The sequence below is a fragment of the Spea bombifrons genome, chromosome 12 (genome assembly GCF_027358695.1).
Source record: "Spea bombifrons isolate aSpeBom1 chromosome 12, aSpeBom1.2.pri, whole genome shotgun sequence".
Classification (NCBI taxonomy): Eukaryota; Metazoa; Chordata; class Amphibia; order Anura; family Pelobatidae; genus Spea; species Spea bombifrons.
In genome coordinates, this window is record NC_071098.1 from 17459212 (window position 1) to 17486733 (window position 27522).

General features: G+C 39.1%; 2 protein-coding genes across 2 annotated transcripts in view; both read left to right on the forward strand.

Moving 5' to 3' along the window:
* The first annotated feature begins 1173 nt into the window (after positions 1-1173).
* Positions 1174-12454, forward strand: OAF (out at first homolog). Its single transcript, XM_053452246.1, has 5 exons — positions 1174-1401; positions 2318-2592; positions 8243-8377; positions 9840-10020; positions 11136-12454. Exons 2-5 carry the CDS (start codon positions 2374-2376, stop codon positions 11408-11410), a joined length of 810 nt encoding a protein of 269 aa, XP_053308221.1. The 5' UTR covers positions 1174-1401; positions 2318-2373; the 3' UTR covers positions 11411-12454.
* A 4525-nt stretch (positions 12455-16979) lies between these two features.
* The window catches only part of POU2F3 (POU class 2 homeobox 3), a 39467-nt gene continuing 28924 nt past the window's right edge, over positions 16980-27522 (forward strand). Inside the window, exons 1-2 of the mRNA XM_053451502.1 lie at positions 16980-17007; positions 22108-22164. Of these exons, the coding sequence (XP_053307477.1) occupies positions 16980-17007; positions 22108-22164 (85 nt within the window). The remainder of the gene's footprint in view (positions 17008-22107; positions 22165-27522) is intronic.

Consider the following 27522-nt stretch of genomic DNA (forward strand, 5'->3'; position numbering starts at 1 on the left):
ACTCAGCACTAAAGGCATAGAACAAATAAACAACGGATGGAAACAGCACAGCAGGCCTGGATCAACTGAATCAGACATATAAACCCTATATTTGCAGGTATACATAAATAATGTAAGAAAACATGGAATAGCAAATATAGATCACTAACCCCTCTGACTCCTTCTCAAAGTCTACCCCATCTCACCATCTACCCCATTTGTTGTTCACTTACCTTGCTGACGTCCTGTGGTGGGAGAGCGCGGCTACACTGTAGAGCGCCGGGATATAACGTCATATTCTGGCGCTCTGTGTGAAGCGCCGGCGTCGAGACAGACAGGCAGTCAGGGCAGCGCTGACGCAGAGGAGACAGCGGAGCGCCGAGCGTTTGTTGAAAATTATTTCATGAGGGACCGCTCGGCGCTCCGCTCTCTCTCTCCTCCGCCTGGGTGCCGTACAGGTTTTCGATTGGAGGAGCACAGCATGATGCGGGAGGCGAGTGCCTCTCTTTCTCCCTTTCTACGGCCCTGGGGGTGGTTGTTTTATTATCGTATCGGTCCTCCCCGTCCCCCGTTCCTACGCCCATGCGTGACTGCAATTGGTACCCACAGAGCACCTACTGAAATGTCTGTCACAAATCCTGCAGTAATGACTAACAGAACTTACTGAGTTTAAGAAACTCTCAACTTTATTGCATTAATAAGTCGCCATTGTTTAGCCTAAACCGAGGCAGTTCAATTTAGTAAACGTTGTGCAGTTGCTAAAGCAACCAATTGATTATTCTTGCTTAATGATAAACTTTGCATATGAATCGCCAATTATCCATAAACCCACTCGGAATATGTGAGGCGATTTCCCCATGAAATGCTTTTAAAGACACAGTGCGCTCAAACCAATGTTTGTTAGTCACTCGTTTGCTTTTAATCTCCAAGACTCGGACGCAAAAGCAATATCACCAAGAGGTCGAAATCGAGCGGAGCGATACATCTCCATACGAAACGTATGGCCAGCCCATCCCGTCGGATTAGTTCTATTTGTACTATTTTCCATTCACGTCTCAGTGATCATTACACTGGCGCTCACTCCAGCTATTCCCGAGTGCCGTTGTTTCCGTGCCCCGGTTAGCCTTTTCGAAACATATTTTGATTTTTTTTTTCTCTCTCTAGTTTGCTCCTTTACCCGACACCGATGCCCCGTTTCCCTATTGCATGTGCATGTCCCTTTAAATCAGGGGGCTGGGCCTGGAGGAAGTGACGGCTCTGGAAGCCGCCGCCTGGGGGAGAACATCCAGAGACCCAAGTCTGGTTTGGACGGAGGATCTTCACACTTGGCCTGGGGAACACAGAGTGGGGCTCGCCGCGGACACGGTCGAGCTTGGAATATGCCTGGATGACCCGGAGCGACCGATACCTGAGCCTGGCTAGGTACAGAGAAGCCGGCCTTTATAATACACAGAGGCAGGGTGCCGGGAACAGACAGACCGGGGGGTTTCCGTGGACACGCGAATCCAGTGCCCCTATAACTGACTGGGGGGTATTTGCACTCCCTCGCCCTCTTCACCTCCTGCAGCCGCATCTATCCCGCCTACATCGGGTTTCCCGGATTTCTGCCCCATCACCGCGCTCCGTAACTGACCGCTTTCCTCCTGTCTCACTCCTGGTGCCTTCTTCCCCAGAGTCCCCATTCACTGGAACGGGCTCAGGCCCTTTGACTCTTTGCCCTGTTATTCTCTGCCCTCTCTGTCTATCGTACCGGGATGATATCCTTTAATTCAGTTCTCCGGTAATCTCCTCCCTACCCACCCCCCCCCACCCGCTGTAATCATATCGTCGGGTTTTATTGCATGGCTTTAAGTTACGGGAATCTCACAAGTGCAGACAGCCCGTCAGACTTTATAGCAGTTTTAACTTCATTTATTGCTTTGGAGGCGGAGTGGCAACCAGTGTGTCGCTTATTATCAGAGTCTGCCCTTTGCTTCAGTTCTGCTTATTATTCGTGGTGTTGTTGTTTAGTTCACTTTACTTTTTTCCTGTGCCATCACTAACTCTTCTTCCTTCTGTTTCTCTATAAGCCTTGCTGAGTATCGTCTGACTTCAAACTTTTCATTTGAATGCTTTATATCCTCGTTGATTAGTTTAATGTACATATGCTGTATTTCATATTTCTGCTTTTACAGATCTATACATTTACTGGGGGGCTTGTTGCAAGGGACTTGGATAACTAGTTGAGTCACAAATATCTTGGGGAATACCAATTGGGCAACTCCATGTGTTCGCTATATGCGTTCTTCCATCTCAGGGTGACATGCGAGTTACTTACAAATGTTCTTCCTCTCTTCAGTCATTCTGAGCTCCTGTGGATCCTCCTCTCTCCATCCTGGCAACGTCTGCTTGGTGATGTGTCCTCGGGTGGATCCCAAGTGGTTCTTATGGCTAATAGTCCCGTTGCTGTGGTGTTGCCAAAGAAGCCTTAGCGAGCTGAAGGTCCGGGTGAGGCTTGATGATGGGCAGGTAACAGAGGAGAGTTTGCAGGCTGACAGCGAGAGAGACTGCATTACTCTTGAGTTTCGAAAGGCCGATGGAACTTTTGTCACCTACCTGGCGGACTTTAAGCAGGTGAGACTAGTCTCAATTTATATTAATCGCTCAACAGAGATTAATTCACTACCTAAATATTTTGCCAAAGAAAGAAAGGGGGGGGGGTCTTGTGACAAATAAAAACATTTCATTTTCACCAATTTATGTTCCAAATGATGAAATTGACTCTCCCAAAGAAGTCTTAAAGTTGCAGTTGGTTTGTAAAAGTTTATGATCTGACAGTTTTAAGTGGTATAACATACATGTCACTTGAGTCTTTTGACCAGCTGAGAGCAGTTACTTTCCTCTTATCTCCATACTAGAATGATTAGCAGGGAGTGGACAGGTTCTATACTATGAATGATATAATTGGCTCTCTGAGAACATTATTTATTAGCAGGTTTATTTTATGGCTTGAATATAATGCTATGTTTTAATGGTTTCTTGTCCACAGAGTAAAATTACACAAGCTTTCCAGACTTCAGAGGCCCTCTTCTTAGCATATGGAGCGGGGGGACTCATGAGCTCTTGAATGAATAGGTGTCTCTACCACTTACTAATATTGGTCCATTCACATCTATGCCAAGTGTCTCAGGTGTATCTGAGATCTTAAAAGGGGTTTATTTTGTATTGCTCTTTTAAATCCTTTTCTAAAGTGAATGTTATTCTGTAGTGGTATCAGCTCTACTGATACATATACATATCCCAATGCTTTCCACCAGCCATCTGTTTAGTCCTTTGGGATAAAATGGATGATGTATTGTTCTCTCCTGGCTTCCTTACTGATGCATACTACTTTCCAGGCTGCTTCTCATTTTGGAGTCAATTCATTAAGTTGTTAACTTTAATGCCCAGCCCTTGCAAGCTAGAACTTAAATGGTATATTAAACTTGTATATTAATTTACAGCAAGCAAATTTGAAGTCTAGTTCAGTAAATAAAATATAACAACAATTCCCAGTTCCCCTGTTAAGCAAATGCGTCTGGTGGATGAGAACAGAATATGGATGATCGCATACCCCTAAAGGGTTCATTTTGAACCTTGCATTCAGGAAGGGAAGTAGGTAAGGATGAGCACCATGCCCCCATTCATTCACATACTGAGTAGGGGGGATGAGGCCCAGCACCTAGGGTTACAGAGGGCACAGGGAACCCCCATTTTGTTATTGAGTTTTTACTTTGCTTATTTAATTTATTATTGAAAGGAGCTGGAGCTGGGTTTCTTTTCGGCTCATCTTAAACGATGTTCCAGCCTGCCGTCAGAACCCAACTTCCCAGCAATCTCTGGGTTAATGTATCTCCGGGTTGCTGTTATTTTCCAACTAAAATCAACTCAACTGTGCTGTTAGTGGAGTTTCGCTCAAGTGTGCAGTATAACTGACCTATGACCAGCGCAGTGGAAATCTCTATGTTCTCATCAGATCAGCAACAATATAATGTTATCAGTGAAAGTGAGATAAAGGAGATAAAAATATGTTTGGATATTCCTTGTCTTCTTGCTGCCATGCCCCTGTTCTCTGGCCAGCGCGCGATTTGGCATTTACACGTACATTTTTGCTCAGGTGAGCAAACCTCACATTGTTTTTAACCTTCAGCTCTACTCCATCTGCCCGTGGTTCTGGCAGGGCCCCAAAAAGCTTTGAAGCAGCACATGGAATAAATTCATACAATAAAAGCCACATGGTAATTCACAGAGTAATAAACTGTGGAGATACTCGCTGAACTTGTATTACAGTGAGCCACATCCTCTGTAATGCTTAAATAAAATCGCTGCTGTTCGAGTGATTCTTCCCAAGAAAATGCCTTTTCTATCACATACGACTACAGTTCTCATATTCACGGCCTCATTCTGCTTTTTATTCATTACTGGTTACAAATGTGTTAAGATACTGTTTATTTTATATATTACATTTTATTCATATAGCGCCAACAATTTACACAGTGCTTACAAAACATACATGCAAAAGGTATGATAAGTAGCGCTAACCGACTAAAACTATTAGATAAAAAGGGCCCTGATCGCAAGTTTACGATGTAGATATAGATGCAGCCTTTTGTAAACTATAAAGTGTCTTATTGTTTATCACCCAGCCAGACACTATTTCTAATGAAAGTCTATGGTGGAACAGACTTTTACTCTACCATAAACTCAGTCGAGTGTTTGGACAGAAAGAGTTACCGAAAATATCACATGACTTAGCAATCGCAGATAAAGGAAGTTTATTGGAACAAAACGATTTTTTTATTTTTTTTTTATAATTTTTTTATTTTTTATTTTAAGGGGACTTCCTTTATAGGAACAAAGCTTTACGAGCTACGCCTAAACCGTTGCAATCTGTAATCAATAACGTATAGTTCCAGTTACTTCCCTTTCCAAAGCAGATCTATTTGTATATTTGTATGTCCTTTTAATATTTCTGTTTGCGCTCGCGTTAGTAATAGTGTTCCAATAAACGTGGGAGGCATTCTCCACAGCCATCCCGAGTCTGAACTTTGTCTTTTAAATCTGGCATGATTTTTTTTTTTTTTTTGGGGGGGGGTGGATGGATTGATTAATAACAATGTGCCTATGCATTTGTTTTATCTTTTTCTGTTTTCTCCCGCTTCTGTTCCCTCTGTCTTACCTTGGCCAGCTAAATCATCAATCTCACCATTTTATATTGTTTTATCCCCCCCCCCCGGCATTCCTCCCCCCTCCTTCTCTTCTCACATGTAGGTCGTGGTTAGAAATTTCTTTTTCTGGCAGTTTTTCTGTTCTGGAGTAAAAATTAGTCCTGTGTTAAGTAAGGACATGGGAGGCTGGCCCTGGAAACACAGAAACCAGATACAAAACGAAAAATGGTATGCATCCTCGCCTCATGACGCAGGGAAAAAATATCGATCATTCATAAGATTTAGAGGAATAACCCGCTACATCGCCAAAATCAAGTCAATGCTGCGTAAAAGTTCGTAATTAATGCTTATGTATCCAATTTTCTGTTGGTGCCCTCCGTGTAGGACTTCAGTTCATGCAGCCTGGGGGGGGCAGGAGTTCTTTGTTTTACGATTGTCTTGCTGGTTTTATAAATATAAAAGGTCTTAAACTGTTAACATAACTTTCTTTAATTGAAACAACCTTTTGCTTTGTGCTCTTTGTTTGCCGATCAGCTGGTCTGAAGATAGATTAAAAGTTCCCTTTTTGGAACCTGAGAAGCTGGAAGTCTGTGACAGGGCCAGCGTTATCTACCGTATTTGCTCGATTATAAGACGACCCCCCAAATCTGAATATTAATTTAGGAAAAAAGAAAAAGCCTGAATATAAGACGACCCTATAGGAAAAACGTTTTACCAGTAAATGTTAATTCAAATAAACTATTTTTTTTTTTTTAATAAAAGCTATGATTGAGAAAAATATTTTGGTTTTATTTCCTTCTATTTTCCAACCTGACCCCCCCCCCAGTTATGCACATCTGCCCCAGAAATGCCTTATACCCCCTACATGCCACTGTGCCCTATGATATGCCTTTTAACCCTCTAAATGCCACTGTGCCCCATGAAATGCCTTTTGACCCCCTATGTGCCACTCTGCCTCCAGAAATGCCTTATACCCCTATATGCCACTGGCATTTAGAGGGTTAAAAGGCATATTATGGGGTAGAGTGGCATATAGGGAGGTTTAAGGCATTTCAGGAGGCAGAGTGGCGTATAGAGGGTTAAAAAGGCATTTCTGGAGGCAGAGCGGCATTAAGGGGGTTAAAAGGCATTTCACGGAGCACTCTGCCTACAGAAATGCGTTATGCTGCTCATTTAACACTCCCCCCCCCCCCCAAACTTCCCGGAGCTTCTGAGTCCCCTGTCATGCAGCCGGGGCAGCATGTACAGCTCTACGCGATTCGCGTAAACAACTTACGCTGCTAGCCGCACCTCCTCCTGGCTGCAGCGGAAGTTGTGTACGCAAATCGCGTAGAGCTCTACACACTGCCCAGTGCTTAGTCCTGGGCTACACACCGGGGACTCGGAAGCACCGGTAAGTGGGGTGGGGGGGTTGACAGGAGGATTCAGGTCCCCTGCAGCTGCGGGGGATCTGGATCTTAGTCTTCTCTTAGTCAGACTTATTTGAGGTCTGATTATAAGACGAGGGGTATTTTTCAGAGCATTTGCTCTGAAAAAAAACCTCGTCTTATAATCGAGCAAATACGGTAATTGATTTCCCGTCATTGAGTTCTCCTTTATTTCGTCCTCTCATCCTTATAAAGGCTGTCTGATCATCAACAATAAGCAACATTGGATGTAAAATCAAGTAATCAAATTGTAATCAATCAATCAAAAGTGTGCAAGGAAAAGTTCTGAAGGTTATAATCTAACTTCAGACCAGCTGATTGTCAAAGAGCACAAAAAGTGGAAACTGGGCAGATAAATGTTAATGGGGAGGAATTGTCATGCACATCCCGAGAAAATCAAGTTATCTATACATATGAGGTGGGTTTTTAAAACACGTATACGGAGACGGCCAGAACTCTCTCGACTCCTGGCCGCGTAGACAGAATTGATGTACCAGCCCTCTGATAAAGTACTGATTTCACCCAGTCCAATTACACAGTTTCCAGCGGGCGTCAATGTGGGTATCTGATCACTCGCCCTGCTTCCTGATCAAAAAGTGGAAAATAATGGTCAACCCAAAGGAAATGAAATAATTCGAGGAAGCCGATTACCAGAAGCAGAGATCTACAAAAAGAGAGAGAGGAAAAAAAAACATGATATAAATATAAAGTATGATACTGTATCCCCGTGTAAGCGATTGATATGGCCTTCTGGAATATGAAAAAAAACTATGCATGTGGGGTTATTCAGCGGTGATTTAATGTATTACAGGAGCAAATACACAAAACTAAAATTTTAACTGCTGTAAGTCAATGTAAAACTGGAGTCCCAATAATTTCCATAAAATTAGGGTCCAGCATCCGTTACACAAACGTTCTACCGAGTCATTTTTGAATGAGAGGTTTATTAAAATGTGTACCATAGTTATTCGCAAGGATCAGGGTGCAGACTAAAATGTATGAAACTGATATACCCTATACCTGGGGCTAGCTTAGTTCGGTAAGGGCAATTTCATTGTGCATTTCATAAAGTACAACTTAGACTAAAGTACTGCTTAATATGTAGAGTGAAATAATGTCATTAGTCCACGCAAGCAATATTTTGGACAAACTTTTCTTTGGAAAATTCTCGTGGTTGGTTACACAGGTGGCCGTTTGTATCGTTATTCTTTTGGAGGTGATCATGCTAAGAAAAATCACATTGTACTACATCGATACAGGCACTTTCAAATATTTTAAAATGTGATTTATTCTTTATCAACCTTTCAATCAGATTAGCAGTGGATGCCTCTGTTTCTGTCATTTATGGCTTGTCTGCGCTGTGGGTTCATCACCCGGTACTTTGTACATCTGTATCGCCCTGTGCTAATCATTTAATTAACTCTGCGCCATGTTGTAATTACTAACTGCACATAAATATACTTCAGCAAAGTTGAAAAATGCTGTTTAAAAGTCTAACTTTGGTAAGTATACACCGATGGAATTCTACTTGTAAACGGCATTACTAAAAAATGCTAATTCTGTATTTAAAGCAAATGTAAACAGAATTGCTACGTATTACAACAATAATTCTGGGTGCCTTCGTTCACTTTTTCTTATTCTTGTTTTCAGAATGTCAAGATTTTCCGCGTTTTGATCCTGGGGGAGCTGGAGAGAGGACAGAGTCAATTCCAGGCACTTTGTTTTGTTACACAGCTTCAGAACAATGAGATCATCCCCAGCGAATCCATGGCCAAGCTACGTCAGGTGAGGACATTCTGGGTGTAAAAATGCTCAGTTGGTCTAGAGCACGGGCTTTCAACCTGCGGCCCTCCAGCTGCTGCAGGGCTACATCTCCCATAATGCTCTTTCAGCTAAGGGGCTGGCTGATGGGAGATGTAGTCATGCAGCAGCTGGAGGGCCGCAGGTTGGATGCCCCTGGTCTAGAGCCATATATTTCACCCGTCTACAATAGTGCATTTCTAATGGGCAGCTGCAGAGCACAGAATTGAGCCACATTTAAAAACTAATGGAGGATATTACCAAAGCTCACTACAAAAATACTGCTAGGTACATTATATTGCAGACTGCTTTTTTGCTTTACTGTATTTTAATTGCAAAAAAAGAACAAGAAAGTATGCCTCGCTTTCCATTGCATATGGGGAAAAATCAGATTCAGCTATGCAAAAATAGTAGGAAAGCCTTATCATTCTTAAAGAAATTGCTTTGTGTGGAAAGTATTGAACTGTGGGAATATCAATCCATAACAGGGATAGGATGATTATATGCTGCTAGTTGTTTGTCTTTGTGAGCAATACCCTGAAGGTCAAGGAATAAAAAATATTTTTTTAAAGAATCAAGGAATCTTGGAAACAAGAATTACCCGGCGGCTGCGCACTTCTCATTTACCTTGCGCCATTCTCTGTAAAATATGAAACACTTTGAATACAGGCTAAAGTGGCTTTCCTTTTAGATTGGAAAATGTTATGCCTCAATGCACAAGAAGTCATGCTCAATGGAGTAACTCATTTTTACTATTGTCAAGTTATAGCTGCAAAACATAACACAGTAGATACAAATTCAGTGCCGTGTGTAGTTTCAAGCAAAGACTTTGTCGAGACAATCCCTTAAAGGAAACATTTCAGCGCCCGTATTTTGATGATATCACACTAGCCGTGGAAAGCTGACATTCATTCTTTGAAAGAGGAGTGAAGTTTTACAGAGTGAAAAAATCCCTATTTGGTAAATCTGAAAGATGCAATGCAAAGTAGGGTTTGATTCTGAATTATGTAGAGTCTGGGGTGTGGGATATTGAAGGGCAACTAAAAGTGTTTGTGTGGGTTTTTTTCTTTGCTTAATCTTGCAGAGAGCAAAAAACTTTTTTTTTTGCATTACACTTCGAAATTATGGAAAACATCAGCTTCTCTAAGTGACTTTGTGGGCCGTAATGTCTGCTTATGTCTGTGTTTGTATCCGTCACAAACACAAAATCATAAGATTTTTAGACAGTTTCTACTTTTCCTATAGTCTCTGCTTGTTAAAGTTTGGAAGATAAAACGGTAAAAGGCTGCAAAAGCCATTGAAATGTCTGAAGTCTCTAGTGAAATATGTCCTTTGGTAAACTGTAGAAAGAGCAGGAGCTGTTGACCAACATTTTTTGCTTAATACAGAAAGAATAGAGAAGTATCCCAAATGCCACCTAATCAGTGTTGCTTTTTGTTTTCCTTAGAAAAATCCACATACAGTACGTCAGGCTGAAGAGATCAGAGGAATGGAATATTTGCAGATGGATGTTGCTGTTAATTTTACTAAAGCTGTCCAGCTAAGCCCTCATATTCACAACATCTGCTCTGAAGCTAGAGAGGCCATGTATACAAGACAAGATGATGTGCGTATATGGCTACAGAAAGGTAAGGCTTAGAAAGTCATTAGGCAATGGAAGACTAGCTGAGGATAGACCTAAAATGAGGTCTAGAAAACGGTGAGACAGATATACAATGCCTTAGGACAAAGTGAAATTTTTTCCAGAAAAAATTGTGGATGTAAGAGTCTGAGTCACCACACGGGGGCGCTGCTGCTGCTGTATGCCCAGGAGTCTGGGCAGACAGCACAGCCACTCAGAGCCCGCCCCCGAGCCTGAGATCACTCCCACGGAGTGAGCCTGAAGGCTGAAAACGCGGTTGCTGCAAAACCAGCAATCGTGTTTTCAGCTGCCACAGGCAGCTTCAGGGAAGGGGGTTGTGTGTTGATTGGGCCCCCACACAAGTGTGGGGACCTGACCCAACACCCCCCAGCTGCCTGATCGCTCCATGAGAGCGACAGTGCAGCGTTAACCCCTTCAATGCCGCGGCATTTAGGGGTTAATTCCCGTTTTGTACGGGGCTCTGCTGCTGGTGGTCTGCCTAGAAGCAAAAACGAGCCCCCACAAGCCCTGTGATGGCATGGAAGCCTACAGCAGTCATCAGAGACTCCCCCTGCAATGGCTGGTCTATAGACCAGCAATTGAGTCCCAGCTGCCAGAGGCAGCTTCAGGGACGGGGGGAGAGGGTTCTTCGGTCTCCACATGAGGGTGGACACCAGCCCCAACCCTCCCCTGCTGCCTGATCGCTCCCTGAGAGCGACAGTGCAGTGTTAACCCCTTCAATGCCACAATTGTGTATGACACATTCGTGGCATTGCAGGGGTTAACATTTGTCCCCACAACCTTGTGGGGACTAAATATCAGTCAATGCTGTGCTCCAATGGAACATCAGCATTGAAAGGGTTAAAAAATAATAATAATAAAAAAAAAAAAAAACAGCACTGACCTGAAAGTCCAGGGTGCTTCCAGGTCAAATGCTGTGAGTTTAGTAACTGGGCTGATGATGATCAGATCACTCCTGACCAACTGTTAGTTTAAAAAAATCCTGGCTCCTAACTTTTTTACCTGGCGCCTAGATTCACAACAAATTTGTCAAGCCCTGCCTTATGGTACCAAAGATGTAATCTCTTGCGTCTGTCTTCATGTCTTGCTCTCCCTTTACAGGATTTGATGGCTCAATGTTTGAGGTTCTGCCTCAGTCTTCCTCCATTCCTGACCTTCCCACCTGCAAGCTCTGTTCAATAGACTGGAAACCATGTATCTGCTCGTATCGCCTAAGCTTGGAGTGGATTCCATGCAGTCTGAAATATTGCAAGAGTAGGGACTCTTCCGGAAGGACCACTTCTTACAGGTGTGGAATCAGAAGTTGCCAAAAGAGTTACAACTTCTTGTTTTATGTCACACAGAAGCAACTCTGTCTGTGGGATGAGGAGACCTAGAACAGGTTCTGTTGGGTCAGAATTTGGAGGTCTCAAGCCTGCCAGTGATATGGGACCAGATCTTCTCAGGATCCTATAAATCTTGCCACCTTAGAGATGCCTTATACTGTGAACCTTTAGAATGCCATTTAAATAAATGTTAAAGTTGACTCGGAGCACTCGTATTCTCTCTGTGCCTCCTACGGACATTAGGAAGAGACAGGATTGTCCCATTCTGTTGCACAATGATTGAACCTACCAAGAACTGCCATGTGCCTCAACAAACCTTAGGTGCTTGTTGCTCCACAACCAGATGAAGTGTTCAGCCCATCCAAAGTGCCTTATTTCTTCAGAAGTAGTTTCTGCACTTATTTACGACCTTGTGAGTTAACCAGTATTAATTACCCGCAATTCAATTGGGGTCTACAGGCCAGAATGGATAATGAAGCTTTACCTGCCAATATACCGGTCACCACTTGGAACAGGTTTGGATATCACAAATCCTTGGTTGCCTGTTTCCATCATATTTCAATATAGATTGCTATATTTTTATGAAATGACTTTTCTTCGGTGTAACAATAACATAACTTTTTAACAATGTGTCATTTGTAATCATTTTAAAACGACTTTGGTAGACAACGTAAATGTGCTTCTAAAATGTTTATATATGTAAGTGAAGCAATATTGCCCTCTGCTGTGGAAAATTATATATTTAAGCAACATAATCAAAATACGGAAGGAAACTGAAATAATTGGTAATATGAGCCTTAAATGATAGTCAGTAATTGCAATGGTCTTAATGTATTTTTTTTGTGTTTGAAAAGAAATGAACTATTTTGTAGAAAAAACTGAATAGGCTTAAAATAAGATGAGACAAAGGTTTGCATGTTAAGTTAATGTTCAAATTATTCATATTGAATAAAAGTAGGCCAATGATCAAAACCATTTCCAGCAGACTTTATAATAGAAGGGACTATAGTCAAGGGTGGGTTTATCAGTCACAACATACTTAATTCATATTTTAACACATAATGACTATGTACGCTGATGAATAGATATGTAAAATTTAAGAAAACAAATGTAGCATTTACAACTATATATATTTCCATGCCATGAGAGAATGTGAATTATGTCTGTACTATATGGAGCAATGGGAGAACAAATTTACTTACCACTTGCACGTTTTTTCTTCTTCTGTAATCCCGCATTTCTGGTGAGCATATTATGGAATGGACATATATTTCCACATTACACTTTGTGATAGCCTAGTCACTAGCACTGTGCATATAGATCTCCTTTTAAGCAGAACTTGCACCAAATTTCTTTAATACCAGTGGAAATAAGTTTTCAGAAGTATTGTGCTTTTATTCTTTATCACGCAGTATGACACTAGCTAATGAAAGTCTATGGAGGATAGGATTGCATCGCACTTGCATTAGCATCGCCATAAATAATCATCTCAATTGGGTGTCTGAGCAAGGAAATCATCCACAATAACAGATGACTGGCAACCTAAAGAACGTTTATTTGTTAAACATTTGTTGTATACAGCACTATATTATTATTATGCTCAAGAAAAAATATTTTTTTTATGGAAGATCCACTTTGAGATCCAAAACTTAACTATTTCTGTTTGCTTTTGAGGTGGTTAGAGTATTTTTCTCAACATCATATACTTCATAGTAATCCCATTAATGATCACTTTCCATTCCGGTAATGTTTACACACAATTAGTGCCTTATGCATACTCATTCTTTCATTTGTATAAATGATTGTGATAATCGTCACGTGGTACTAACAAATGCCATCTAGCTAGCTAATGAAAACAGTCCGTTTTTTTTTTACTTGTATGTCATTCTGATCGTGTACATTAAGAATATCGCAACCTAGTTTAAGTAGTATTGCTGTTTTTGTACAGAATATTTTTTGGCTACAGTATGATGGAAGCAAAACCTCGGTGAATATTTGATTTTTACAGGCATTCCATAAGTGTCCCTTTGCACTGAACACCATGGGGCATATTTACAAAAGTGCGTAAACGAGCATCTAAATCTTGGAGCAGCGTGTGCGGTATCCTACATGATCGTTTCCACACAGACATTACTGCGGCATGACCGTGACTGCGGTTCGGGCTTCCAAAGCCAGATTCAAGTTGCTTTATGTTAGTGCGGAAAACGAAACCTTTTTGGACATATCTGTTTAAAAAGCCATACATAGTAATGCTGTAGTTAGAATTATTGACATTAGCGTAATGTTGCCATACAGTGTTTTAGTAAAATGGTCCCGTGAACTCTGCTTTATGCCGCATTGGTACTTGCCATTGGCAATGTGCCTGACACACAGTTTGCCTTATTAAACATTTTTTTAAAATACATGTGAGAAGATGGCATTTGGGGAGGAACGTTAGCTTTACAGGAGCACGCACTTTAAGGCATCGCCACTTTAGTAAATATGTCTGTGTTTAGTCTTAAGTATATTTATGTGCCTGATGGAATGTTTTTTTTTTTATTTTTTGTTTAGTGACTTTCACATTCCATTTTCTTTTGCAACGCTTTGCAATTCCAACTTTAAAGGCCTTTGTATGATGATGCTTTGTATTGTGATCAAATTGTATGATTCAACTGTGTTTTGTTATTCTCTGTTGCATTAGAAATGCCTGTATTGTAATAAATTTATATTTTTAATTTTACATAATGTATTTATTGGAACATCTCCCACTCCATGTATATGCCGTGTTTCTTTCTCTGGGTACAACTATCTCTCACATACTTGCTGATGCAGCCCTTTTTATTCTGTGGTAGAGTCAGAGTCCCACAGATTTGCGTATATATATTTAGAAACTGTATAACGCATTGACTTTTACATTTGGTCAGACATAATCTATGGGTGCAATTCATTCAATTCATATTTTAAATATACAATCAATTAAAGGTTTTGTTTAATAATGTCATAATCCGAAAAAATAGCACTGAGAATTGCATTGGAACGACAATGGGCTAGAAGCTATTTCTTGAGGAGGATGACTGTAGAATAACTACAATCTGGTCATTCTACCATTTGCATATCTAGAAATTTAATGTTAAGGATTTATAGTGCTTTTCTTGGAGTGCCTATGTTGAAAATATGAATTTAGTATAAAGGCAAGGGAAGTTGCCAAGCTTATTACATTTTACTTTTTTCTATGCCTTTTGTATGTTCAGACTTAGTGCTTTAGTAGGGACGAGCAAATTTGTATAATATTCAGTAGAATAGTACATGACAAGATCTTTTTGAGACATAAAAAGATACAATAAATCGGGTACTTTTCCAGTCCAGGCAAACTATGATTTTTGGGGGATTGACCGATCAGTCATAACATTATGACCACCTGCCTAATATTGGTCTCCAATTCTTATGCTCACATGCCCATTGTAGGCGTACATGGGCACCCTGACTAGTCTGCGGGTATGCAGCCCCATACAAAACAAACCGCGATGCACTGTGTGTTCTGACACCTTTTCTACCTTTCTATCGGAACCAGCATTAACTTTTGCGGGAATTTGACCTACAGTACCTAGGTAGATTACACCGCACGGGCCAGCCTTCGCCCCCCTACGAACATCAATGTCACGAGTTCACTGCTTTTCCTTCCTTGGACCACCTTTGGGAGGTACTGATTAGCACGCACACTCCAGTATCTGTTGAAAGCTATTAATTAACCTTAGTACAGATATAGGAAGAATACTGTTGTGGACGAGTAAAGTAACAAATGGCAGCACTAACTGTAGAGAAAATAGGGAACGCACAAGATGTAGACGTTGCGAAATGTTTCACAGAGTTCATTGCGGTTGGAGTCTTTTAGTAGTAGTATAGCACTAAAGCACTGGTGGCTTGTCCCTCCAGCCTTTTGGGGTTTCTGGTCAGCTGTGTTCCTCCAGCTTTGATCATATCACAAACAAACAATCATCAAGACACGTCTTTCATCTATTTCTGTTTTTTCTATCTCACAACATATGGTGATACGAGGAACAGTATTTGAGGATGAGTTTAACTCCTTAAGGACAATGGGCGGTTCCTAAACCCATTGAAAACTGCATTTTGTCATTAAGGGGTTAAATTCTCCCACTTCGCAAATACCTACATATAAACTAAAAGTAGAAATTAAATCAGTGGACATGCACCTACTTTTTTTTTTACGGTGGATGATGGATAGGTAAATGTAATGTGGTACCTGTTTTTTTTGTTTTTTTAAACCTGTTGTTTTCTAACCTGAGGGCAGGGGGTGGAGGCTTCCTAGCTGGGGATTACATTTTTTCATCCCACCACACACACCCCTAAATTACACAGTTACAGCAAATATATAAAAATCAGAATGCGTTTAATGTAATCCCATAAACAGGCATAATTACTAATCTCAAGGTGTTGATACCGATCTGGGTCCTCCATGTGGATTTGAGCACCAGCTTCAGCAACCAGTTAGTTCAGATAATGTGAGTAAGGAAATGAGAAAAAAATAAATGTATTCATTTACTGAAATTTTTGAAAATGAAATCATTATTTGCAATTGCTAATAGTTACCAAACTGGAATGAATTTCATCAATCAACCAGCAGGTGGCAGGCGATCCCAAAAACCTGCATCAACTGTTACAAGGTTTGTTGTGGGGTGATAACAGACATTAGTATCCAATTCCCACTCGTCTTCAATGCTGAAGAAAAACCTTTCCACACCTTGAGGTGTTTTTATTTCCTTCTAATATTTTTTAAGTATTGATTTTCAGAGCTCTTGTAACGTAATATATCATCCCTATGATGTGTTAAAATGCCATTGTATTTTGGATTCCAAAATATTATTCATTCACTCTCACACACACATACATACATGGAACAACAATTTAAGAATGTATTACAATATTGGTATAATACCCCAAATAATATAATTAACCCATTTTTATCTCTTTAATTACAGGTTTTTTTTTTTATTTGCATTTGTATCATGAATGTTAACAAACAAAATAAAATATGATTACAATGAAATTATGGAAGCATCCACAAATAATAACACTACTACTTTCTGCGGTCACTCCTAAAACATTCATGCATTGTATTGTAATAAAATTCTCGCTATGACGTACACATATGATACTTTTCTTACATCATCATTCATATCCCCATCTCGAAAATAAGAGATATGAGTTTTGCAATAATGTTACCCAAAATAGCACAATTACGTGTTATCTTTTATTGATGGTAGCTACAATGGAGAGATAGAAGGGATAAAGTAATCTGAAGGGTGGTAATTACAGCAGTAAAGGGCGGACAGGTGCTGGCTTTAAAAAGTAGGTTACAGAGGTCTCAACAACTGCCAACAGCTCTCATCTTTTCTTCCTCCTTTCTTTGCCCAGTCACTATATGCAAATGGTTGTTTTGCATAGGCTTTTAGCCAAGGGCGCAGGATGTTGGCTTGTACCTGAGAGGTGTGGTGGCTTCTCTTAAATGAAATTCCATTTGCCCTGAAAGCGCCAGCCTCCACCCCATCCCTCTTCCTCCACCACCTCTGTGCCACTCACAATACAGGCAACAGCAGAAAGCTACAGAGATACTTTGATCAGGATGGTGAATCTGGAATACAGCCACCCAGGTATGCATGCTGCTTATCAGCTTATCACAACAGCACTGTTTGCTATCCCAATTCAGTTATGTCCAATAGAGGCATATTTTCCCCCATATACATAGATATAGTGATGAGATGAGCCTGGAGGTTATTGGTGTACCCATCCCTCATCCCACATCCACAGAAGTAGGTGCAATTAGATATTACAACTCCTTTTCAAATGCAATGCTTATCTTTTCGTGTACAGTTCTACATACTATATAGATAAAATAAGTTAGAATGTGTGAACCATTCATCCCATCCAGTCTGCCCAGTCCCTGGCCTTCTCTTATATCTAGGGGAGCCTTATGCCTATCCCATGCATGCTTAAACTTCTCCCCTGTATTAACCTCTACCTCTTTTGCTGGAAGGCTATTCCATGCATCCACCATCCTCTCAGTAAAGTTATTTTTAAAGTTTACTTCTAAACTTTTGCCCCTCTAGCTTAAGACTATATCCTCTAAATATATGGTAGTTTTTTTGTTTCACATATATCCTCCTCCTTTATTGTGTTGATTCGCTTTATGTATTTAAATGTTTAAAGTAATGCGCTGAAATGTAATCACAGGTGATTTGAGTGACTCAAGTGTATTTTTGGCTCTACCTGGTTATCAGTTGTGAATTTGTATTTCTCTCCCCTCCACACACATATGTTTAAGGGCACTGCAGAAAAACAGGAGAGTCTACCCCCTATGATTTTAAAAATACATCTCTTGACCAAGATCCCTTGTGGACAATGATCAGATGTACACACAGTTCATTTCTCTACCATTGCGTGTGGCGTCCAATGGATAGACACAATACACTAATTCAGCAATCTCAATACATATCTTCTAAATCTGGAAGTAATATGTATTTTTTTTAGTGCATAGGTACCTCTTAACTAAGGGAAATCTTGCCAGAAACATAACTATGTAGAGACAAGGACCACTACCATCACCCCCCTCCCCTTGGACTTCATTCATCCGCTTTGTTCCTTCGTATTAGTTTGCTTTGGGTCTTTAAATTCACCTTAATCGTACAAAACTGATCTATATATACTGTGTGTATATATATATATATATATATATCCATATGTTTTTCAGATTATTCTATCTCACTGTCCCTTTTCCTAAAAATGCGAAAATATTCACTTTTGGCAATCCATGTGCCAGAAAAAAAATACCTACATATGGAAATATGAGTCAATGATTTTCATGAAACAGTCCACATATTGACTGAATTGGCCACTAAAAGACAGGAAGGTCTCAGGTTGGGTTTTGCTGTTTAGTGCATCTTGATCCCTCCATTCTGATAAAAGCAGCATTGCGTTCTCTATGTCATTGCAATGCGATTGTCCGAAAGGTTTTACCTCTCCTGAGTCCACTTACACTATACCGATTCACACTCCCCTTCCTAGCTTGCACTATTCTCACGTACTGTTGTAGAAAATGTATGTGAAGCCTTTGGAACTACCTGGATTTCTGTGAATGTTGGCCATTAAATTTGATCTGATCTCAAACTCAATCATATCATTAGACAAACAGCTTCAACTAATAACATACAAAGAAATAAAAATAAAAAAGTTAAAGGGGGATTATACGAGAACATGACCAGAGAGGCTTTAAAAGTTATATAAGGAAATTTGAAAATGAATATCGATCAAGAGAAAGAATTGGAATAATACAAAGTTATACATTTCTTTATTTATTGGGGGTGGAAGGTGAGAAATACTTTAGCTTATTTTGTGAGACCGCAAAAAATTGCCCCAAGATCTGTTCTTTATGTAAACCTTTTCATACATCATTAAGTGCCTTGGCTGTTTTTCCCCTCTCAGCTGTTAGATAAACAGTTTGTGTGTATTTGACAAAGAAAGACAAGTCTTAAGATCCGGGCTCGACTCCAATTCCCACTGCTCTGCCTCTTGAAGCCTCGCAGAGCACTCATACACTGACTGCTAACAAACAATTCTACACACAGACCGCAAAACATGAGGCTCTATCACACAGTAAGCTTTCAACAAGACTAGCGGTGGAGACACAGGCGAAGGCTGGAATCTGGGATAACCCAAACGTCTGGCTGCGCTCATCATTTGATTTGAATGTGAAGCCAGATAAAGCACATGCACTCTATATTATGGAGTAAAAAAAACAAAAAGATGCTAATTTTATAGAAACATAGTGGCATTATAACTGTTTTTGTAAACACCATCCCTTTTACTTTCTGGTATAGATGTTGGATGAACATCACTGTGTGTCAGGGAGGCCATAAGCATGCTTGGGAGCTCTCCTGGTCAGTTTGTTGTTCCTCCAGACAGGGGAGCCCCATGCATAGCTAGCCGTCTCTCTGTTACGAAGCTCTCAGGTATATAAATATGTGAGATGCCTTTTAAGTCACCTGATTTTCTTACAATGTATACATTGACACCACCCCAGTGAGTGGTAGCTATAGTTGCCAACAGTCCTGGGTTTGCCAGGACATTTCCGTTTGTTCTGGTCCTGTCCCGTCAAATTCTGGTCTGTGCCAGCATAAAAATACTGTCATTGCACTGTGCACAACAGCATTATGTTTAAATTGTGTATGTCTCAGAGACACACACAGCCCAGAACACTGGTAAATGAGCTCCAGACACCCTGTTTCTGCACCGGGTAGCCTGGAGCTCAATGCTGGAGGGTCACGCAGCAGCATGTAACGCTGTCTACTTTAGGCTTCACCACCTGGAGCAAAACTTGGCAGGCCTAATTAGAAGCCACATCTATATGTATTTTGTACAATTCTCCCAAAAGACATTATATAGAGAGAGTTCAGAGGAGGGCTATTAAAATGGTTTACACCACAAAAATTATCAGGGAAGGCTAAATGATCTCAATAGGTGTTGCTTGAATGAGAGACAAGAGAGGAGATGTGAGAGAAACATTTTTACCAAGTGTAGGAGGAAAGTTTATTTTAAAGGAAGATAAATGAGAATTAAGTCATAATCTACAACTAGAGGATCAGAGGCTTAGGAGTAATGCAAGGAAGGTTTACTTTACTTTGAGGGTGGTAAATAAGTGGAACAGCCTCTCAACAGAAGTGGTAAAGGCTAGTATTGAGAGGGAATTTAAGCATGTATGGGGTAGACAGATCCCAGATCCTGAAGATGAACCCAAGGACTGATTAAGTTTTGTGTCTTAATATCCACAAAAATGACCTGAGACAAGATGAGCTGCATGGTCTTAACTGCCATCAGATTCTATGCTTTTATGAAACTATATATACGCAGTGTTTTTTTACTGTATTGATTAAGGGCAAGTTTATTTTGGTAACTGATCCACTTTACTGGCACAATAATTCATTTTCTATTTAGATTATATCTATTCAACTGTGTCTGCAGTTGATCACTTATCAATGAATTAAAGCATTGTGAATGAATTCCTTTTAGCTGGGATAGTTTTTCAAAAAGTGGACAACATGACCACATATGTGGGTGGGCTACGTAAATGTTATCTGTTTATCAGTTTGCCGATGCATTTCCAAAGCAGGCATTGTTTTAAAAATACATCTTATGCATATCAGTACATTAGTACATGAACAGTACATACAATTATTGGGCTAATTCGGACAGGTGAACCATAGTGTCCATCGGGCGATTTCTTGGGCTTTGCAGCTTCAGCAGATACGCCTTTTTGAACCAGATGTCTGATCAGTCAAATCAGATCTTAAGATCCCCTTTTCCGCAAAAGCCATTTAAATGATGCATGTATTAAAACGTTTTCATATACTTCTTATTCGTATATGATAGCATTTGGAATTTTCATTACAAAAATGTTGCAGTTGTTTACTATATATCATGTTACTTAAGTTGAGATTTGTGCGTCAGTATACTTTTATAATTAATGGATAATTGTGTTGCCAGTATGTGCGTACTCAGAAGTTTGCATGTAAGTGAGTGTCCGAGATGTGTTGGTGGATTTAGGTTGTTCACTTAGGATATATTGTCAGGACTATGTTGAGGTTTCAGTACTTTGTGTTAAATGTGTAGTAAAAGAATGTTAGTGTGCAGTTGCCTTAATCGTGTGTTAAATTATGATAAAATGTGTGTTGTGTTTTTTTCGTTGTATTTTATAAATTGCTGTAGGATGTTTGTTCATACAAGAGTGGTTGTACGCTGAATCTAAAAATATATGAACTTGTTTGTTCTTTGTTGGGTCCATACTATATTAATAATAATATAACAGGATTTAAATATTGTTTTCTGTTTTGTTGGGGATATATCGGGGGGGGGGGCATTGTTGGTTTTGCGCTGTGAATTGTGATATGCATACAATATGATACTTGTCTGTGTTGTAGTATTTTCTGTATTGTCAATGTAATGACTACTAATTTTCCTGCCTTTGCAGTTAGGGCCTTTTTTTCTACGCTACTTTAAAACCTCTGAACTTGGAACATTGTTATCTTATGCAAATTACTAGTAACAACTCCAATGCAACTGGCTGCCTAAGGCCTATGCAAATCTTGAGCTCTATCTGTTTGGATTACCTGTCCATAAAGGGTTAAAATGCTCTCAGGGGGTCAGCATCATTTGTATAAAATATTCCTTCTCGCCAACTCACTCTTGTGTTTGGAGCCTCACCTGAAAAGGAGAAACTCAAAACACTGCAAAGCTACTACCCTGAGCTACTAGCTTATCATTTACTACGCAGAATAAACCTTCGAGGGTGCAGAGGAGGAGATCAGGTGAGCATATCGATAACATTTTTAGTTACAATGAGCTGCGAGATCCAGAGGAGTTTAGCAATTTTGGGTTTAGTCTTAACATAGCAGAAACATAATTTAACCTGGTTTAAGAATAGCAGAAATTGGAAGACTCATATCTAGCTAGTTCTTGAGGTGATCACCAGGAGCAAGAAACCTGGGTGAGACAAAGTGGTCAGAAAAGTATAGATCAAGGGAGAAAACATATCTACTGATAGATGACTGCATCTGTAGAGTTAGGATGATGGCAGCCACCTCCCACCTGTTGAATATGATAATGTGATGTGTTCTGTCAAACTTCAAAGTCTAATTATATTTATTATAATTCTATTTTCCAGCATAATGTCCTTATAATTTTTTTTTAACTCTTTTTAGATATCAACATGAGCAGAGAGCCGGATTCCACAGAGGAACAGCAACAACTTGACATTGGTAAGAAAGAGACTTCCAAAAAGAATATAATTAAAAGTGATCTATAAACTATATATGATATATTGTTATATATTTGACCAAACAATTAAAACGGTTTATTTAACAGTAAAATTAAAGAGTGTTTTAGCAGTATCAAGTTTTGAAATGACGCTCTTACAGATTTCATATCTGGAATAGTATGACACATCCGATTATAAAATTAGATTAAAAATGATTGAAAACGTATTGACTGAATTTGTTTGTATTCAGAAAGTAAAATTTTAGCAATTTTTATGGCATATGTCTTTAAACCAAACTGTACATATTTGTGCTGGATGCGGTCTGGCAAGAAATGTATGGGCGCATTAGGGCAATTTGGATGCACATTGTTGAAACTACATTTTTGGGGGAAATATATCATGTCATTTAGGGTTGCTAAAGCACCGATGACTCATAAGCTTTTAAAAAAAAACTCTCATATTTGTTTTATGTAAAAGGAAAAATAATTATTATGAATTCTGGCATTTCTATTGGTTATTACATATTATTTTAAAAATGATGTTTTAAATAAACATGTTATAGACACCATACAGTAAGAGCAATCATTACATTGTGCCAGCCTACTTCCTGGCAAATATATAGAATGATGAATTTAGCAAACATTAATTGATAAAACTTTATCTCAATTTTAATGGCCAACTTGATCCTCTGATGGGATCCTTGCACACCCACATACTCCACACTTAATGCAACAAGATGAAACTTTTTATTGCAGTGGAATTTGGATTTCTAATAACTCCACACAAAATGTAAAACAAATAGAGGATTAGGTTATAAGAACGTATATGAGAGGCCCTGGACATTATGCTGGCTCATGTACCTGCAGAATTGCTGGAAATCATATACGAGTAGGAAATTGTGTATAAACCATGGTAAAACCTTCGGATGTGACATCTCAAACATGACATCATATGCAAATGATTCTTAAGTGCAGAGGTGGATTTCCATATGAGAATGGAGAAGCTCCCCTTTACTCAGACTTGTAAGTTTGTTGCACAATATTTACCATGAATGATTTACATATCTATCAAAAATAGTAAATGAGACCCATTTACCTTAACCTTGTGAATATATATACTAGCCTATACTGCACACAAAAGAGTCACTGTGTTTATTATATATATATATATATATATATATATATATATTCATGACAAAATAACCCATAAAAGGATAATGCTCAGTATGACACTTCATATGGAGCACTATTTAGATTATTTTACGATTGCACGTTTTTTGGACGTGTTTTTTTTTTTACTTGCTGATTGAACAGCATGTATGATTTCCGAATTGTTGAATTGTTGAAAGGCCAAGGTGGAACAGAGTTCCCTAAAAAAAGGTCCCAGTTTTTCTGGTGAGGAAGGGGTAAGGTTGCCCCTCCTCCCAACAACATTTTTAGTGGTCTTTCCCAGCAAGGACCAAGAAGATCCAGCCCTCTTGCAGGCTTTTTCGTCACATCCCTTTGGGCAGTGTGGCCCCCGAGGAGAGACGATAGGGGACCTGATGTCCACCATGTCCCTTAAATGGAATCATTTTGTCACTTTTTTCACAGTGGAGCACCTGAACTTGATGCTTCAATAAAACAAATTAGATATGACGTAGTAGTCTAAAAGACTGATTTTCAAAATACCCCTAGAATTGTATTTTTTTTTAATTCAACTTGCATTATTGTTTGCCTTCTTTTGAGTAGTTTTATTGCATAACACATAACTCATGTGTACCTTGTTTTTCTATTGAACAGAAACAGAAGTAAAAACTTCTTTACATAGGATCAGATTGGCATATTGCATAGTTACTAGTAGTTTTGATTCGGTCAGGACAGCCCTGATATCTGACTATTTGTCCTGAGTGGTACTTGAGATGTCGAGATATTGTATTTCTCAAACTTTCTCAAACTGTTTAATGTGAGGATGGCATAATGTGTTGTCTGCACAAATGGATCTGAACGGTAGGGGTAGGTGATGAACTAAAGAAAAGGAATGAAATCAGGGGGCATGTGGAACTGCTGTCAGAGAAAATAGCAATATTATTACAGAAAGATAGTTTCTACAAATATCTACCATAAACTTTGGGAATTAAACCTCCTTGTATTTGATAGTTGGTAGGAAACAAAAAGTATGTCATGTTTTGCACATACATGATAACACATTCATGAAGTATATATATATATATATATATATAAAAAAAGGTATCACCGCATATTCTGCAATACTCTATTTTTTGACATCTTATATATATATATATATATATATATATATATATATATATATATACCGTATTTGCTCGATTATAAGACGACCCCCCAAAATTTTTTTTTACCCCCCATTCTATTTGAGGTCTGATTAGAAGACGACCCCGATTAGAAGACGAGGGGTATTTTTCAGAGCATTTGCTCTGAAAAAAACCTCGTCTTATAATCGAGCAAATACGGTATATATATACTGATATAGTCCTCTAAATATGTCATCGGCAGTTCAGTTCCGATTGGCGACGGCACCTTTCGTTTCATGCTTACCAACATTTTAAATGACCAAAGAGTAACGCATTGTTTTAGGGGGTTTAGTCAGAAGCATAGCCTGTTCATTGGAATTTTCCAGGCTTCTTATGTGACTTGTTGAGTGAGTCATTTAGAAAAAAAAATACCCTTTCACGGACTCATTTATAAACACACTATTCTGTTTATACACAACGTTACTGTGACTTTAGGGTTGTAGAACCCTGTGAAAGATCTACCAAACATGCTGAGCTCCTCCAAAAAAAGGGACAACTCACGAGGAAAGAGGGACAAAGAGATCTGAATCCCAAAGATACATCCCTTATAAAAAAAGGAGGCCTGTGGTATTTTATCATTTTGGAAATAAAGAGACAATTTACAATATACAGTATGTATTAATGTTTGGATTATAGACAGCTGGTTTTGTAATATTTAGTGTGGTTACATTGTGTCTAACATGGTAAAATGGACAGATGACATCTAATGTCAATTATGAAACATTTTATTAAAACTCCCCTTGTGCATTTGCTCTCGCTGATCAGCTACTTGGCTTGCTGGAGATGCGTTCAGCCGAACACATCTCCTGCTTATCAGAGTGCATGCTCTGTATGCACCGCCATCCCTGAGAACTGTCCAGGTTTGACTTGGAGCTCCAAGTGGAGCACTGCTCTCATAAAGAAAGACTTACCGGTAGCCTACCCTGGGAAAGTCACAGGTATCCTGACAACTAGCTAGCTCCAACTCTGGCTTGCAAGACAGTTTGAGGAGTTCCAACTCAATGGGGTTTATAAACTAAAGGGATAGCTTGCATGAGAGTTTCATTACTTGACTTCATTAAACATCACAAAGATTGGACCCCAGTGAATTCCTGCTGCAGGAAAAGTTTATCTGGCTCTGTATAATGTTTGGTTACATAAATTATATTTATTCAAGGTCTCTTCACCCACTAAATTATGCATAATACAGGGTCATCTCAGGCCTTCAATTTAGAGAAACTTGTCAGTGTCGATCCTTTATAATGAATAGCGAAGAGAGAGAGAGAGTTAAAATCACAGCTCTACCTTAAGTGAATAGACCCCTCTGGGTCAATCACTACAACAGCATTTAAAAATTCTAACAAACTCTTAAATTATTCCCTAAATGAATCACTGTTCTGTTTTCTCTATAGATAGACTATTTACATACATATATCAGAAATACTAGGAAGTGCTCATAACATTTGTGATACCCTTCAGAATAAAGTGCCATCAAAACGTCTATTTGTTGACTAAAAGTAATTTTATCCCTCTGTATTGTTAGTCTTGGCTGTGTGTAATCTGGTTACATACAGTCTTCTTTCTTGTAGTTAGTATGCAAATGCCACACTTTAACATACAACTTTGTAACTTCTTCGCAATTATTTTGCTGGTATTGGTAGAGTGGTCTGGTTGGATAGCATTAGAGAAGGTCTTTCTGGAGCTTCAGTTGCATATCGTTTATAATGTAACAAGAACGTTAGCAAATTGGTAATTAGTTACAAAGCTAAGTGTATTTATGTGAAGAAAAAAAAACATGACTACTTGGCCTCCAATTCCAGTTCATTCATTAGTTCTGGATTTGATGCCAGCTTGGGCATCCTGCTTTCCAAATGCTCCACTCCAGAGACCCATACACAAGATTTAACAATATATGCACAGAACATCTCCCTATGGCTGTATAGTTTCACATATATATATATATATATATATATATATATATATATTTGTCATACTTGTGGCAACAACATGTTTAATCTCTATATTGTGGTTAATTGGTATAATTATGGCATTTAACTTCAGTTTATGTTTTCTTACAATGCGATATGCTTTATACTGTCACCTACATGGACCCTGTATCCAACATGTATGTACAACTACATACAGTATATTTAATAAATATGCAAAGAGGAGGTCAAGAAACATATTCTGTTATTTTTACTTTTATTCAGATTTTTTTTTGCATCTTGCGATGTGATACATTTATAAGGTTTTCACCTTCATATAATTATGGTAAATTACAAAAAAATGCACTAACCTCCCTGGAGGGAAAAATGTTTCTGAATACTTACCATCGAAAAGGTTACTTATATAAAAACATTAATTGTTTTTTCAGTATTAATGACAAAACCATCACCACCTGCTTTTGCACCGATTAAGAGTTATAGCAAATATTAAGCAAAAATTGACATGGTTAAAGAATTGCGTTGAAGGGGAAAGAGCAGCCTTTCTGTTACCTTCCCATTAGTGAAACGCTGATATAACTGATATAACCTAAGAAGCGCTCCTTCACACTTACTATACCTACAGATTCAAAGTTTTGATGTTGAAAATTATGTTTCCAAGTTCCATTTGTTTTTACATTGAAGTTAATTATGTGCTTTTTTATAACAATAAACATGTCGGATTGTGTGCTGCAAAATCTAAAAGCTATTGGTATAATTGAGTGAGGCATTTGGAAAATTATATTTATTATGTACAGAATATAATTGATACACATGCTCCACAATAAGGGCAACAAAGGTGACTAGCTCATGTAGGAGTGAAAGCTCATGTAGGAAGGGAGCTCCTGAGGTATAGGACAAGCAATGTTTCTTTGAAAGTTGAAACCATAGGATTATCCCCGCATTAATGTAAATGATAGGACTGTAGAACACTGTTACTCTTATACCAATCTAACATTCTAGGATAAATTCACTAAAAAAAGCATTGGAAGGAGAATTTCCAAAAGAGTTGTGTTTCAGCTGCTTGACTTTGTTATATATCAAGAAGAGCCAACCCCAGTGAGCTTCTGCTTCAGGAAGAGATCGC